General features: G+C 36.6%; 1 protein-coding gene and 1 pseudogene across 1 annotated transcript; one reads left to right on the top strand and one right to left on the bottom strand.

The window, feature by feature from the left end:
* Nucleotides 1-9,489: 9,489 nt before the first annotated feature.
* Nucleotides 9,490-10,229, top strand: LOC145168782 (uncharacterized). Its single transcript, XM_079087481.1, has 2 exons — nt 9,490-9,611; nt 9,695-10,229. Exons 1-2 carry the CDS (start codon nt 9,503-9,505, stop codon nt 10,159-10,161), a joined length of 576 nt encoding a protein of 191 aa, XP_078943607.1. The 5' UTR covers nt 9,490-9,502; the 3' UTR covers nt 10,162-10,229.
* A 5,761-nt stretch (nt 10,230-15,990) lies between these two features.
* On the bottom strand, nt 15,991-16,108 carry LOC145110627 (5S ribosomal RNA; annotated as a pseudogene).
* Nucleotides 16,109-17,971: the final 1,863 nt, after the last annotated feature.

Here is a 17,971-nt window from a genome sequence, read left to right on the forward strand (position 1 = left end):
TACGAGTGGGTATTCTGCCAATCAGAGGAGCACAACCCCAGTAGTACTGCTAATAAAGCTAATTTCGGGACGAAATTCCATCTAACGGGGGGATGATGTGACAACCCGAATTTTTTTTCCTTGTAAGTCCAGCCATTCAATTCAACCATGTGCCAGACTCGTTTCTGCTATCTTTTAGCCTTGTTTAGAGTCTATTTAAGGGTTCAAAGCTCAGTACATTCAAGCATTGAGTGTAGGATTGAGTAGTTAAATTTCTTCGCGTTAAAATCAAGCCGAACACTCCATTCAAGGGAGTGTACGGCCGTACACATGGGTGTACGACCGTACACCCATCATGACCGTACACCCACCTCCATAGGTGTGATATCCTTTCATTTCTAGTCATTTCTCACATTCCCAAGTCCATAAAATCGATTCTCTCTCAACTATCATCGAGTTCTTCATCCTAGATCTTCAGAAACGTAAGTGTTTCTTCCATCTTTGAGTTGTTATCCTTCTTAATCATGTATCACCCTTTGATTTCATCCATGGAAATCATCTTTTTGGGTAGATCTTCAAGATCTTCATCTTTCACCAAGAACACCAAGAACACACACTTGTTCTTGGTGGCCGTGAACACCCTTTTGAGCCTCCAAATCATAAGTATCCTTTCCTTATGCATAGAATACATTAGGAACTCTTGCTAAACACCTTAGAAATGACCATTTTACAAGAAAAAAAGGAGTGTACGGCCATACACCCTTGCATGGCCGTACACCCCTCAAAACACCCCAAAAGGGCCTCCAAAGTGAGAATCTAGTTCATATTCTTGTTGAGCATCAGTCCCTCAAGCTTCCCCATGGTTCAAACACCTTTTTGTGCATGTTTTACCATGAGTGTACGGCCGTACACTCCATGGCCGTACACCCATGGCCGTACACACCATATTGTGGCCGTACACACTCCTTTGATGAATCACATGTGATTCTAACACTTAGTCCAAGTGTTTCCTAGTCCTGGAGGGTGTTTCCTTGCATGTTAGTTGCTTTAAACACTAAATTCATGCCAATATATGCCATTATATGTCATTAGGACTCGTTTGTGTCTCGAGACTTCATTCATGGAACTTCTCATCCTTACGCGCATATTCGATTGAATCACCCACATAAGGTGAGTTCATACCCCTATAATCAATATTTTAACTGTTTTAAATGCTTTTAAGGGGGGAATACAAGTTAAACACAATGATAATTGTGTAAATGTTTTTCTATAAACATCATTTTAACATATTGCTTATGTATTTATAAGTGATCAAAACATTTCAAAAACTCTTTTTAAGTTTTGTTACTTTACAGTTTATAAAACTCCGTTTTTAAAGTACAATCATAACTTAGTAGATAAATGAGTCTTTTCTTCAAGTCAGAAACAGTTCAAAGTATAGATACTAGTAAACTATAATAGGTATAGTGTCACACCCCCGAACCGTCGGAACGGACGGCGGAAACGTCCGGGGGCGGGGTGACGTCATGCGTAGTATCACAACAGTTGTATCATAGTAAGCGAAGTAAACACAACCATTACATTATAATATGAATATTTACATTGTTGGAAAACATTGTTTGTTCATAACAGTATATAACAAAAGTAAAAGACGTGACTCCAAAATGCTCCGGCTTCTCCAAAAGTTGGCAAGAGTACCTGTCTATTGTTGCCCTGAGAATACAAGCAGTTTTAAAATATCAACATAAAGCTGGTGAGTTCATAAGCGTTTAGTTCTGGCAAAAGAAATGTTTCTTTGATCCTTTGAAAAGTGTTTCCCAAGAAAATCCTATATTTTCTTATGAAAGATGTTTGATTAACCATTAGTTGTATGTTAAACAGTTCATTTATGAAAGGTTATGTTCTCCCAGGAAAATCCTATATTTTCCTTAAAAGTTGATAGTTGGTTATCTGTTCTTGTCTGAGGTGTACAAATATCTACCATACTTGTATCGTTAGATGTAGTTTCCTTGAAAACCCTGTTTGCTCTCTGTGAGATGTATTAGCCTTATTACATAAATAAAACTAATAAATAAGTAGTGAACTAGATCTTAAGGGTATTATTAATACCCTCTAGTAATCAAATCGGTTATTACTTTGAGGTTAGTTCACTTGTTTCATTATTACAAAAGTAAATCTTTGTTATCTAGGTTGTGAGTTTTATAACCATACATTAAACTTGATATGGCACGTAACGGGGCCAGTATCCTTTTATGACTTTGTCACCCCAGGCATGGCTGCCTAACTATAGCTAGCAGTTTAGGTGCGGGATAGTCAGTCCCGTATAGATCTATACACAATAGTCACGCTCTCCCTCCAAGAGATTCTGGTTACAAGGGTTAGTCCTACACTCACGAATCCGGTGGAGTGTTACCAAGGACGTGTCTCCAACTTAAAATAACAAATTTACAAGTAATAATATAGAAAATCCTGTTTATGTCTTTGTATGAATCCTTTGTAAAATATCACATTTTATGACTAGATTCACAAGTTCCTTGCTTTAGTTTTGAAAACTGTTTCTACGAGTTGATTTCTTAATCGTTTGGTAAAACTGTTTTCTGTGTTAAAAGCATACTGCACATATAATGAAATACTTGAGCACAAGTTTCCTTGTACTTTTGCTTGTATTCCCCCCTGAAAACATGAAAAACTCGGAAAAAGCGTAGGGGTATGAACTCACTGTTTGACGTAGGATCTGGGTGTATAATCGGTTACGAATGCTGAGTGTCAACCGGTGTTTCGTACGCAAGTGGATCCTATTAACATGTGATAACGCATATGTGTGTTAGAATTAGGGTGTTTCATGACCCCACATGACGGCAAACCACCCTAAAGACTTGGAAATGCTTGTCGGGACCCTATATGATCAAACGAGGGAGGTGTACGGCCAAAAGAGCGTGTGTGCGGCCAAGGTGTGCGGTCAGCATGTGCGTGCGGTTGCACACAGGAGTGTGCGGCCGTACAGTGGGTGTGTGCAGTCGTACAAGGGAGTGTGCAGCCGTACATAGGGGTGTGCGGCCGTACACTCTTCATTCATGCCCAAAATGTCAATTTTCGGGTGTTTCAAGGCCAATACCAAGTCCAACTAGCAAATGAAGGCCAAACTCTCATCTTGGAGAGTCCTTAAGGTGTGTACGACCACCTTATGAAGGTGTGCGGCCGTACACCTTCAAGTGATGAAGAACACGAAGAACATGAAGAGTTTTAGGCTTAGATCAAGGTGTCTTACCAGTATAACAAGCTGAATGATGGAGTAATTCACGTTTTTGAGGTCCTTAGAGTGTTCTTGGATGAAGTTTCTAGAGAGAGAAAGTAGAGAGAGCAAGTAGAGTGCAGCCAAAAGAAAGGAATGAGTGAAGGGGGTCACCCTATATATATATGGATGAGTGTGCGGCTGGAGGATGGGTGTGCGGCCGTACACTCCTCCCGAGAGGGTGTATGGCCTGAATGTTGTACTATGACTTGGTATTACTCGACCTAGGACCCAAACTTTGATTGTACGAGGCTTAGAACGCTTGATTAAACCCTTAAATGGCGTTAAAAGGTGACGGAAATCAAGTTACATGTTGATATAAAGATCAATTGTACAGGATAAAAGTTCCGGGTTGTCACATCATCCCCCCGTTAGACAAAACTAGAAACTTACTAGTAAAGGGTTTAATCCATTTTATTAAACAAGTATAACTTAAAGGACCTTAGGTGGTTAATTCTATAATACCTTAGTTTATACATCAGGGTTATATATAATTAATACCCGACAGGTAGTTGGATGTGTGCTTTCCTCCTCATTTCCTGTTCCTTGTTTAGTTGTGGGCTTAGGGCAGATTCACACAATTAACTATCCGTTCGATATTAGATTATATATAGCTAGTATAAACTAAGTGATTATAGAAGGAACCATTGTGTTTACCATTTTTACTAAAAGAAATAAGGGTTTTCTTAAAGAACGTTTTCATCAAATATAAAGGAACTATTACAGTTAACTCCGTGAGTACCAAGTGAATACGCTAGGGTTATATACAACGATGATCTAACAAACAATGAGATGTGTGCCTTCCGCCTCATTTCCTGTTCCTTGTTTGGTTGTGGGCTTAGGGCAGATACACACAATCGATTGTTTGTTTACTCTGGGTTGTATATAACTTGTATCCATTTAGTACTCATAGAAAGGATTGTAGAGTCATTTTTACTTACCTTTCATCAAAGCAGGAAATATAGGATTTTCTGGAGGAACAGGCGAACTTTTCTAAAAGAACTTACCACTTACTTACAACTTTCTTACAACTTACCTACATCACTAAAATCTTATGAACTCACCAGCTTAAATGCTGATCTACGCTTTCAAAATAACTTGTATTCTCAGGAAACCAGTAGACACGTACACGCACTGGGATTCAGAAGATGGAGCATAATAGCTTCATGTATTGTTTTGTTATTTACTTTTGTAGTCTATCTTATGTAAACCACATACTTTGTAAACACTTTCTTTCTAATGAAATGGTTGTTTATTACTTTGATTACTATGATGCATGTCTTGTGATACTAAACATGACGTCCTCCGCCCCCGAACGTTTCCGTCGTTCCGGTTTTGGGGTGTGACATAAAGTCTCAGTCTTTAGCATGTTAGTGAAGCTCTTTTGCCTAGAACCTCTTCTTTAGCTTGATTTAAGTCATTAGCACCTTGCATGCACGTAAAGTTGCAACTTTACGTGATAAACATGCCCTAGGAGCTTGGATCTGCAGTATGGAGCCTTAGCCTGGCTTAAAAAGCATCTGTATAGATGAAGGACTGAAGGGAATCGGCGAGTCGTATGAACGACTCGGCGAGTCCGATGAAGATTGCCTTAGGCTCGGCGTGTCAGACGAGTGACTCGGTGAGTTGGTAAGTTATGCAAGGAACTCGGCGAGTAGATAAGGGTACTCGACGAGTTGAGGTCAACATGGACTGTTGACCGTGACAGTTGACTTTGACTTTGACCAAGGGTTGACTAGTTGACTTCTGAGGGTATTTTGGTAAGTTGAATATTGATAGAAAAGGACATTGGTGAATTTAGGTGTTGGAGTTGGAGCTACATCTGGAGGAGTTTGACACTACCTTCCGAGCTACTTGAAAGGTGAGTTATCCTCACTATACTCAAGGGTCTAAGGCACCAAGGCCGGCCCTTTGGATTGTTATCTGGTTATGTTATGCTAGTATGATATGTTAGAACGGTATCCTAGAGGGTAGGATAATATTATATGGTATGTGGTATGACCTGTTAGACCGGTATCCTAGAGAGTAGGATAATATTATATGATATGTGGTATGATCTGTTAGATCGGCATCCTGGTAGATAGGATGGTGTCATGTGCTATGTGGTATGATCCGTTAGATTAAATATTGTCTATAGACTGTTATGTGATTATCTGTTATATGTGCACATGTTCGTTTAGCGGTTGAGGTTTATCTGCTTTGTGCGGAGGCCAATAGACCTGGGCATTCCAACCTGTAGGTTGTGAGCCGTGAATATTCCATCCCGAGGATGATTGGACTCGTAGTATGTGGACATTCCAACCTGTTGGTTGTGGGCCTGGGGTATCCCATCCTGAGGATGATTGGACCCATAGTATGTTGGCATTCCAACCGGATAGTTGAGGGCATGGGGTATTCCAACTCGATGGTTGACTGGACTCATAGTATGCTGTTTATGATTATTATGTGTATTGTTGTGGGTATGGGTATTTTGGGGGAACTCACTAAGCTTTCGGGTTTATAGTTTCAGTTTATTGTTTAAGGTACATCAGGGGATCGCGGCAAGGCAAAGGCGTGATCGTACAGCTCCTCATGTTTTGTTTATGTTTCTGGAAAACTCTGATATTATACATTTTGAAAACAAGATTGTAATGATTTAATGGTTTTGAAATGTTTTTAAAAGTTCAAATTTGGCATGATTTTATGGGTGTTACAAGATGAAGGTAAAACGCCCAAAAACCGCAAGCTGTGGAAGCTGGTTTAGAACAGCGATTATAAGGAGAGAGAGGGAGAGAGAGAGAGGGACCTTTAATATTAAATAATTATTTTTTTTCTTTTTTTTTTAAAATAAGACAAAAATTCATAAATGGTCGCTGTGATTGTGAAATGACAGAAATGCCCTTAACTTAATGACAAAAAGCTAACAGAGTTAGCGAAAATGACCATTTGTTAAAAGTTTTGAAACCACAGGGACCATCTGTGAGGTTTTTAAATATTAGGGACTAAACTTCAGATTTTCGAGAACCACAGGGACCATTTTTGAAGTTTTGTCTTTAATGTATGTTATCGGTGGTTCTAAATGAACCCATTGCCCAAAAATATTAATTTGGACCATTTGTTATCGGAACAATCATATTAGGACGACACGTGTCGGTAAGAGTCGTATTTAACGTTTATTAAAGAACTTTAGAATGAAAACGTGATAAATGAAGATTCAAGATTGGCAAATTTAGGTGTGTTTGGAAAGCGAAAAAGAAATGCAGGGGAAAAGAAGTTTGATAATACCTTATATTTTTAGGTTTTTTTTAAAAGTTATCGTAAGACAACTTAGAATTTAGGTTTTGTTTTCATATGCTCTACAAAATAGAATATATAATGATTATTTATATTAACAAGATGAAGGTCGTCATCGTTATTGACACGAGTTTGAATGGTCAGTAGAAATGAAAATAGAATGTCTTAAAAAAGCCCTTGTCAACTTGAACTGAAATCCCAACATTAGCCGCTTGAAACCATTACTGTTGGCTAAACATTAAATATATATATTAGGAGTAAAAATGGAACAATTTTACCAATTACCCAATTTGTAGATACTGAGATACCCAAATTTTCATCTGATTAGTCATAAATGTCACAAATTAACTAAAGAAAACCAACTCAAACTTAGTTCATCACAAACATACATATATACTTATCTATAGTCACTGTATCCATCATCCTATGAAATTTAAAAATAAAAAATTCAAGACAAATTCATATCTACAAAAAAAAATGGAAATGAAACCAGAGAGAGGGAGAGAGGATCAGGAAAACCAAAAAAGTTCGTATTACTTTGTTTTTTGTTCCTCTAATAAATTTTTTGATTTATTTAACTTGCACAAAGTCAACAAAAAAAAAAAAAACTGGTTAAGAGCGAGGTGCTCTAAGAACGTGACAGAGAGCAAAAAAAAAAAAAAAAACCAATTGTAGATCTGTGATCTAAATTCTAACCCACGTTTTCTCTTCCATTTTACCTGGACCTTGGAGTTCAAATACATCTTCAATTGATTCTTCATTCTTTGTGGTTTTACAACTGAAAATCAACAATTTCATTGCAGAAGGGTGTAATTGCAAGAAACTTAAAAACGTTGGTCAGGAAATAAAGAATACCGACAAAAAGAGGAACCGATGTATAAAGTGAGATTTTAGTTTCTTGTAAAATGATGTTTAGAGTTCAAATAGTGGATGTTCATTACAGAAGGTTTAACTAAAGAATCTCAAGAAAAATGGTCCAAAAATGAAGAATACCTAGGAGGAAGAGAGAGAGAGAGAGAGAGAGAGAGAGAGAGAGAGAGAGAGAGAGATTATAGAAGCTAAGACCTGTATCATAAAGAAGGGAAAAATTAACAAAGATGAATTCTTAGGGGCTGTTTGATAAACGTCTGATCGAGTCGGGTCAGACGTATTTTGCTGACTCGGTCAGCTGTTTTGTGTTTGATAAACCAAATCTAGATGGCTGACTCGGTAAGATGTATCTGAGTGAAAAAGCTGGGGAATTACAGTTGACTCATAATCGTTCCAACTATGCCCTTGCCCTAAATTCCTTTCAGCGCCTCCAAAAAAAAAAACTCCTTCCTCCTCTTTCAACGGCAACAGCGATCAGCACCAACGCAAGACGCTGCTACCCCTCCCTCTTCATTCTTCTTCCATCGTGACCTACACAACAACATACCCCACATCGACATCTCCACATCAAGCCGCATCTTTCCTGTCGGAATCATCAAATAGGTAACTTTTTTTCTTCTACTGCCTCATCATTATTTCTCTTCCATCTTATTTTTCTTCTGTTGTTTTGTTAATGATTTTTGAAATCAGAAAATATGTATGTATAAGATATGAAATCAGAATCAATTCTTCTATTCTTCTATTCTTCTGTTAATGATGTTATGAAATTTGAAGTTTTCTGTGTATAAGATATGAAATCAAAATACTTTTTTGTTCTAATATTACAAATTCTGAATTTGTATGTGAGTTGGAAGTTCTTTTTTGTAGTTCTTTGTGAAATTGTTTGGGTATATGTGAATACAATTGACCTTAATTGGTTATGTAAGCTGTGAAATCATGCGTTTATTGCCAATGCTGTGTTTTTTTTTGTTATTAGGCTGTGAAATCTTAAAGTTATGATGATTGGTTTGTTGTGTTTTTTTTTGTTATTAGGCTGTGAAATCTTAAAGTTATGATGATTGGTTTGGAGCAAAATTTGAAATTTTTTCTTGTGAAATCATGTGTGTATTGACAATGCTGTGATTTTTTTTGTTTATAATCTGTCAAATCTTATAAACATGCTGTGATTTTTTTTTGTGTGTATAGGCTGTGAAATTTTATGTTTATAGGCTGTGAAATTTTTTGTGTATAGGCTGTGAATTTTTTTTTGTGTATAGGCTGTGATTTTTTTCTTATAAGCTGTGAAATTTGAAAGCCATTGGCAATGCTGTGAATTTTTTTTTTGTTTATAAGCTGTGAAATCTAAAAGCTATTGGCAATGTTGTGAAATTTTTTTCTTTTTTTTATAAGCTATAAAATCTGGAATCTTTTTTTGTATAGGCTTTGTTGACAATGTTGTGATTTTTTTTATAAGCTATGTTGTTGATTCATTGGTAGAAAATTATTTTAATGTTTTAGGATGTTGGTTTGGAACGAAAGTGAGGACAAAACTTTTCTTGATGCATGTATCCATGAACTAACCACTAATGGTCGTGAGGGTTCTGGGCTTAAGGCTAGTTCATGGAAGATAGTACGCGAAAAATTGATGAACGAACACGGTAAAGAGGTTGATCAGAAGCAAATGAGGACAATAAGCATTGAAGAGAAGATGGCTATCTTCTTACCGAAAAAAATTGGTTGCAAGCTAGTAGGACAATAAGCATTGAAGATAAGATGGCTATCTTCTTACATGTTATAGGACATAATGAACGTTTTCGCGCGGTTAAGGGAAGATTTCATCACTCCACACAAACGATTCATCAATGTTTTCATGAGGTCCTAACAGCAATGATGTGTTTTGCAAAAGAAATTATAGTACCAACAACTCCTAATCCAACAAGACATAACTCGGAACGGCATAGACGGTTAAAAAATATTTTTTCCGGAGCAATATGTGCATTAGATGGAACTCTTGTACATGCGGTTGTACCCGTTGATCAACAAACTCGTTATAGAGGAAGAGGAAAAGGAGAATGTTTTCAAAATGTAATAGGAATTTGTGATTTTGATATGATATTCACCTTTGTTTGGGCTGGATGGGAGGGTATAGCACATGATTCAAGAGTTTTGAAAGAAGTTGCATTCAATTCGACTTCTGGATTTCCATTTCCTCCACCAGGTTTGTAATCTTTATATAATTTTTATTATCTATCTTCTTTATATAATATGTGTCATTATATAATATGTCACATTCGTTTGCAGATAAATATTACCTTTGTGATGCCGCATATACAAACACTCGTGGGTTTATGGCTCCATACCGCAATACTAGGTATTGGTTAGCCGATTTTCGAAGAGGCAGACCTTTAACTAGAGAAGAAAGGTTCAATTATGCTCATGCACAACTTAGAAATGTTATTGAGCGTGCTTATGGTGTATTGAAGGCGAGATTCCCAATCTTAAAACAAATGGCTCCTTATCCTTTTACAGTGCAAAGAGACATAGTCATTGCTTGTGTCGCGGTCCATAATTTTATAAGGAAATACAATATAGAAGATGACTTGTTTAGAAATTTTGAGGAGGACACTATGGTTACTCCTGACGTCCAAGGTGGGGGAATTGATAGAGAAAACATACAAGACATAGAATGGGGTCCAGAAGCCGTTGAATATATGCGTGCTTTGCGTGATCAGATTGCAAATCGACTACTTTCACCTACTTTACATTAAATTATTATGTTATTTTAAATTTCATTATGTTTTTATTTGGATATTAAATGATTTATGTTTAATTTACATTTTGTATGACATTTTTTATTTGTGTGTAATTTACATTTTGTATGACAATATGTATGTTTTTATAATTATTCAGCAACTTAATACATCACTATATATAACAGAAGGGTAAAATGGTCATTTTTCATCACTCAGCACATTCAGTCAGATGTACAATCAAACAACATGATTTCTTACTCAGTCAGGATTTCTTACCCAGACAGACCTTTCCCAGTTAGCACTTTCTCAGTCAGCAACTATCAAACGGGGCCTTAGTCCCAATTTAAAAAACCAATAGTTTCATATGATCATATCTACAAAATATATAAGCTACTCGACCTAGAAAATAAAAACGAATCACTTGAATTAATGAAATAAGATTTTAATACCTACTTGTGTAATCTTGATACATGCTTGTGCAATCAAAATAAAACAAATTATTTACCAGTTAAAAAATATTTATAAAAATAAAATGAGATTTTGATACCTATTTGTGCAATCTTGATCTCCTGGTCGACTCTCGATTAGACTGATTCCTATTCTGTCTATTGAGTTGAGGTTCATCCTGCTGATAACATAAAATATAGTTCCGTTTTTAGTGGATGTTTGGAATAACTTTTGAAAATATCTTATTAGTTTTTTAGCTTTTCAAAAAACTAATAAGCTAAAAAAGTGTTTGTGTACTTAAAAAACGCTTTTTAAAATAGTTTTTTGGATAGGAAAAAATAAAGCTTTCAAAAAGCTGGAAAATTCTAACTTTTTAGCTTTTTAGCCATTTTACTCATAAAAAACAGTTTTTCTTATCCAAACACTTTTTAAAAACAGTTTTTCCTAAAAGCCATAAGCTAATAAACACTTTTATTAAAAATCACTTTTGTGAGAAAAAGGCTAACCCTAACACACCCTTAATTAACATCATGAACAACCCTCAAGTCAAACCATTCAACACCTTAAAAAAGCAATAATAATAATAATAATAATAATAAAATTCAGTGTGTTGATTAACAAAATGAAAATGATGATATATTAATCAAATAGGATTACCTGCCCCACTCCCCCAAAATTGAATTGCTCATAACGTGCAAAAAGAACTCTATCACAGATTGTTAAAATTCTGAATTTTTAATGGAGAAAACAGAACCAAAATTTGGATCCAACAACAGCTTTTCCAACACATTCACTTTTGGTTTCTTGGCCACTCAAGTCAATACTCCCAACAAAGTAGCAAATGTTATTTCACAAAAGATTAAAGATTAAGTTTAATTAAGGACAAAAAATGATGAAAATGTGATTAATAAACTAATCATGCATAAGTAATTAAAGTTAAAATGTTAAAACATTATATTTTAAATTTAAACAGTAGTTTACCATGCCTTTTATGCCCCACTTGTTTCAACAATTATAAATAATAAAAATATACTTTAAATATGTGTTTAAGCCGTAATCCATTCTTTTAGTTTGGATTTCAACTTAAGAGCACAAATTGACTTTAAACTTTGATAATAAAAAAAACCATCATTTACTTTGATTTTAACAAACAGAAAGGCATACACAAAATCTACAAATTGTAGTTAATGGGGAAAAAAGTTATTCTACTGACCCACCTAGAATAATGGGTAAATTATCTATGAAAGGTCAAAGAGCCTCATATTTCTTAGCTTGGGTGGGATTAAGTGATCTTGGTGGATGAACAAAACAGTTATCACGAGCCAATACCTATAAAATTCATGTAAGACTTTGTTGAAGTAAATATTATTATCACAAAGGAATTAATGAGCAAAATAGCAATGCACTTGTTTTGGTATGTTTTTTTCCTATTACATCACTGTACTTAAAAAAATCTACTTAAAATATTTAAGTGAGCATATTTATCAAAAACACAATCCCTTGATAAGAAAGATATTAGATAAAACATATGAAAACAGATTGCCATTTCAAGCATCCACTAACTAAGGGCATTGAGCCTCTTCATGTGCTTCTTTAAATCGAAGACAAAGCTACTCTATTAACATTTTATTTCAATTTTCAATCTATTTTATTCAGATCAGTTCTTGCATTTTCTTTTTGGGCTATAAATAACAATGTAAGTTGTCATGAAGCAAAAAAAATATATTATCAGAAGAGTGAAAATCCAAACCCAAGTATCTCAACCAGGGACAAGGAAAACCCCTACTTCCCTCATCGCAATAGCTCCACAGTATCTGGATATTCAAATTTGTGCATATGGATATTAAGAACAATCAATGTATAAAATGAATTACTTTATAAAACTGTAAGTGTAGATAAATAGACATTCTATCAAATATCAATTGTCATACTTTTATCCCATACATACACACAAATACACATATACATATACAAACACCACAAACGTATTAAAACAAAAAAAAAATGAAAAGAGGAGGGTCAATTGTAACGACCTGTCAATGTTTCCTTTGTCAAGGCCATTTTAGGAGAGTATTGTGCCAAAACTATACACCTGTAAAAAGAAATGTAAATGTCAAAATTTTCAATTTTTCAAAGTTTTTTTTTAATTATTTTTTTATACAGTTTGTATGTTGTTTAAATCATAACACTTTTTGTAATATAACAACAAAAAAAATAGTTTCCATATCCTTGAAGATTTTAAGCAATTAACAACCTCCCGATCATTAGAGCTCACTGATTCCCCCTGTAACAGAAACCGAATTGTTATCATTCTCAAAGCGCCTTAACACATTAATGAACAAAAAAACAGTAAAATTTAATGAAAACCGGAAACATATAAAGGAAATTGGGAAAATATGTATGTGTATTATGTTCAATCCATCAATAACAAATAATTGAATCCAAAACGAATTCAAATGCCGTAATGCAAAATTGTACGGTATCAATTACTACATCATCTATGAATAACTCAAAAAACTTGTTTCAGGACATTATTTACTGATAAACATTGATAAGAACAATTTTAATGAGCAAAAACTGTAACATCCCCCTCTGGCACGTATCACAATATTGTCCGTTTTGGGCTCTCGACACGAAAACTTCACAGGGGGTCACCCATCCGTGAATTGCTCTCGCTCGGGCACGCTTAACTGCAGAGTTCTTATGGGATCTGCTGCCCTCACGACTTTAAAACGCGTTGTGACAAAGAAGGTATCCACACCCCTTATAAGGAAGGGATCTGCTGCCCTCACGGCTTTAAAACGCATTGTGACAAGGAAGGTATCCACACCACTTATAAGGAAATGTTTTGTTCTCCTTCCAAGCCGATATGGGATTAGGTGTGACATCCCCTAATTTCTCGGTCAGAAAAGACCGATTTAATTTATGCTTTTAAAATAAAATCAGAGTAATCCTTTTAAAAGATGTTGCGGAATTTGTTCCCATAAAAATATGATAATTATATTATCAAATCGTTTCCAAAGAAATGTATTTTATTCATTTAAACCATTGGGAAGTCATCGTCAATACAAAAACATAAGCATAAACAGAACTTACATTCACTTACACTAGTGATCTACATCTCTTTTAATCTCTCAGTGTAAAGTAACTTCGTATCGATACCTGTGATACAAACAAACTGAGTGGGTCAGGTTTGGGAGCCTGGTGAGCATATAGGGTTTTCAACCCACAATAAATAAATTTCTTATGCTTAAACATCAAACAATCAACCAATTACCCAACCCCATTATCTTATTTATTTCTTAAGGATTTACCCTAAGAATTAACTATCACTCATTCCTAAGGATTCATCCTAAGGAATAGGCACGAAGTCACATCGCCGCCAGGGTTTATACAGCAGGCACTAAGTCCATAGCTGCCAGGGTTTATACAACATGTGCTAAGTCCATAGCTCTTATTTATCGACAATATTATTCAAAGGAATCTCCCTGCAATACATGTCAATGGGTTTTTAGAGTACAACTGATGAACATATAGTTCACACACTTACAGGTTGCGAGCCTGCTAGTGTTCCACAGATCATCTAGAATAGTCCATGGTTGTCATCCATACTCTGTTGAATGACGGGGGCCAACGTTTGGGTAAGTGCTTCTCTCATATTTCACCACTCACCCTCATCTCATGAGCTATATCACCAATCATCTCATTTATCCAACTCATCTTTCATCTCATATCAACTATTTCATCTACCCATGTTTTACCCAACATTTTTGTAGATAAAAAAAATACATATACAGTTTAAATGATTTAAAAACCTGTATAAATCATTCCTTCAACATCCATCTCAAATAAACAAACAATATATATTCACATAGCACGTATTTTATATAAAATACTTCATATCTATGTGTAAGATGAAAGTGACTATACACTCACTTGATTTAACGATAATCGGGCAGCACTTCGTTTCCAAAAACGATCGTTTCTAATAAAACCGAGAGTTTTATTGAGAAACCGGGCTCTGCGAGGGTTGGGCTTCAAAACCGTAAAGATAAATTTTTCCGGGTCTTCGGGCACTTCGGGATGTATTTTGGGTGTTTGGTATAATACCGGGGCTTTGGGGGAAGTTGGAATGGAAGAAATTTTGTTTAAGGGGTGAAAAATGACACTTTTCCAAAATATACCCGGGAGGTCTCGCACCCTTCTATTTATAGGGGCGAGGCTTCTGATCCGAGGGCTGAGAAGCGAACAGGTGTCAGCAGATGCGAGGGGCAGGTGGCACGCACGTGCGAGGCTCCAGCTGTTGGCTTCTGATTGGACCGACGTCTAGGTCCGAGGGGTGCAAGGTGGCGCGCCTGCGAAGCTCGGACACGTCAGGAGGGCACGCGTTGGACGGAGGCGAGGAGGCTTCGGATGCAAGGAGCCACGGGGCACGCGCCCTGCTTCGGTTGGGCCTCCCTTCGGTCGAATCAGCAACGAGCACGTGGCATGCATGCGAGAATCCGGGTGACGTGGCCGAAGTCTGTCCATGCGAAATTCCTCGGATTTCATGTTTTTTCTTGATTTTTGTGCCAAAACTTCTAAAATCCATAACTTTCGCATACGGGCTCCGTTTTTGACGTTCTTTATATGCACGCGTAGGTAAAATTACGCTCTACAACTTTCGTTTAGACTTCGTCGGCTAATTTTGACTTTAATTTTAATATTATTATTTTTAACAGACCGGGACAGGAAATCCGTTAAAAATTCATAACTTCTTCATCCGACGTCCGTTTTCGTCTGTCTTTTTTACCGTTGTACTACTATTGACGAGACCTTCAATTCTCGTTTAGGTTGTGTCGGCTAAAAATCACTCGATCTAAAATTCGAGTTTTTAGCTGTCTACTGCTAAGCTGAAACTTAGAAAAATCATAACTTCCTCATACGAAGTCAGATTTGGGCGTTCTTTTTATGCATACTCTCGGTTTAACGAACACTACGAATTTCATTTAGATCACTAAGGCTAAAAAGTAGTTTATCAAAAACTCACTTTTTACGTCATTCGGCACCGTGCCGGTTTTGTCGCGAAACTTCGACAGGTCATAACTTCTTCGTTATAACTCGGATTTCGGTATTCTTTATATATCCGGAATCCTTGTCAAGACCACTACAACTTTCTTAATAGATATCGGCTTTATCTAATATTTATTTTCGACGCTCATTTTTTATTCTTAATTAATTAAATCCTAATAATTAAGCATAAAACACATAATTCACATAATTCCTTTTCATTTCTTCAAAATGAGTTACAAAGGTTAACCTAGACTATTACGTCAATATTAATGCTTAGCCTAGAAACACGGGCGTTACATTAGGTGCAACCGACTTTCACCCCCATTATAGGATTGTCCGCTTTGGGCCACTCGGCACGAGGACTTCCCAGGGGGTCACCCATCCCAGTACTACTCCCGCCCAAGCACGCTTAACTGCAGAGTTCTTATGGGATCTGCTGCCCTCACAGCTTTAAAACGCGTTGTGACAAGGAAGGTATCCACATCCCTCATAAGGAAATGTTTTGTTCTCCTTCCTAGCCGATGTGGGATCAGGTGCAGCTAACCTGCCCGCCTTCACCTCCCATTATAGGTTTTGACGTCTCCGTTGAACACATCGACCCGTGCCCTGGCTCTGATGCCATTTGTAACGTCCCCCTCCAGCACGTATCACAATATTGTCCGCTTTGGGCTCCCGACACGAAAATTTCACAGGGGGTCACCCATCCCTGGATTGCTCTCGCCCGGGTACGCTTAACTGTAGAGTTCTTATGGGATATGCTGTCCTCACGACTTTAAAACGCGTTGTGACAAGGAAGGTATCCACATCCCTTATAAGGAAATGTTTCGTTCTCCTTCCAAGCCGATATGGGATTAGATGCAGTCATGCAACCCACCTTCAACCCCACATTATACGTTTCGACGTGCCCGTCGAACACATCAACCCGTGTCCCAGCTATGATATGGGATTAGGTGGGTTGCACCTAATCCCATATCAGTTTGGAAGGAGAATGAAACATTTCCTTTTAAGGGGTGTGGATATCTTCCCCGACACAATGCGTTTTAAAGTCGTGCGGGCAGCAGATCCCATAAGAACTCTGCAGTTAAGCGTGCTTGGGCGAGAGCAATCCAGGGATGGGTGACCCCATGGGAAGTTTTCGTGCCAGGATCCCAAAGCGGACAATATTATGATACGTGCCAGAGGTGGATGTTACACAAACCTTCGCCATTTCTTGTCTTCAACATCAGCTCAAAAATGAGAAAATTTTGTCAGTCTGCAATCTTGACACAATACAAGGAACATGAGTATCATTTTAAATGAAATCGTTTTTTCTATATGTTACAGACAATTAATTAATCAATTTAAAAACCAAAAGTTAGCATTCATGGAAAATTAAAGCTCAAAAGCTTTCAAAGGTTAAGTGATCATACCAAACGAAGCTTTGATCCAAAATCTTGGGTGATGCAGAGGGTGATGGCACCAACATAAGTTTTTTCATTGATATGAAAAATTTAGACACATTTCTGATAACCATCACTAGCAACATCTTTTAGCTCAAAGTCAAGCTCGTTATTAACATTTCCTGCAAGAGATGAGTGCTCTGAAAACAAATAGTAACCAAATATTGTAAAATTATTCTTTATAATTAAAAAGGGTCATACCTGATATCAATAAACACTCATGCTCTGATTCACTCAACTACATAAAACAGAATAATCATTAACTCAAGAAGAGAGAATTGAATCACATATTTTATCACATATCTAAAATAATATTTTAGTTAATATGAAAAAAAACACTGATAGAATGTAAGCAAACTTGGGCATTTCTCATGAAACAACTCAAGAGTTGCAGAAACAGACTCTTTTCCATAAGAAAATCCAATTTAAATAGACCTAAATTTCAATTCGAAAGTAAGAATTGAGAGTTTGGGTTGGGTTTTATGGATATACCTGGAATAAACATGTGGAAGAAAGGGGATTCTCTGGGTCTTCTTCTGGACAGCCTCTTCGATCCCAAAATCTTTATCCACAATAAGAGAAGTTTGTTATGCAGAAGGTACGAAGATTCTATTTATTTGAAGTGCGCCGTTTGAGCACACAACAATTTAGATATGTTCTCAATTTGACTTCCAGAACACATATTCCTTGATACCCACCTTGAGTCCCGACATTGGATGTGTTTTTCCTTTGGGCCCTTATGACACCGAACATCCATGTGGACCTTCCTTACTTGTTGGCTGAATTTCTATCCGTTCGGGCGGGCAAAGATAAGCGCAGTTCTCCTTTGTATGGTGGGATGTTGATAACACGTATTGCACGATCTTTTGGTATTTTGGACAAACGTG

The sequence above is a fragment of the Lactuca virosa genome, chromosome 4, assembly GCF_052849685.1.
Source record: "Lactuca virosa cultivar CGN04683 chromosome 4, Lactuca_virosa_CGN04683_v6, whole genome shotgun sequence".
NCBI lineage: Eukaryota > Viridiplantae > Streptophyta > Magnoliopsida > Asterales > Asteraceae > Lactuca > Lactuca virosa.

What these genes read in the sequence shown, in the direction of transcription:
- LOC145168782 (XM_079087481.1), top strand. Translation starts at nt 9,503, where the DNA reads ATGATATTCACCTTTGTTTGGGCTGGATGGGAGGGTATAGCACATGAT. An exon ending in ATTTCCATTTCCTCCACCAG is followed by an intron (nt 9,612 to 9,694) that starts GTTTGTAATCTT and finishes ATTCGTTTGCAG; the next exon opens with ATAAATATTACCTTTGTGAT.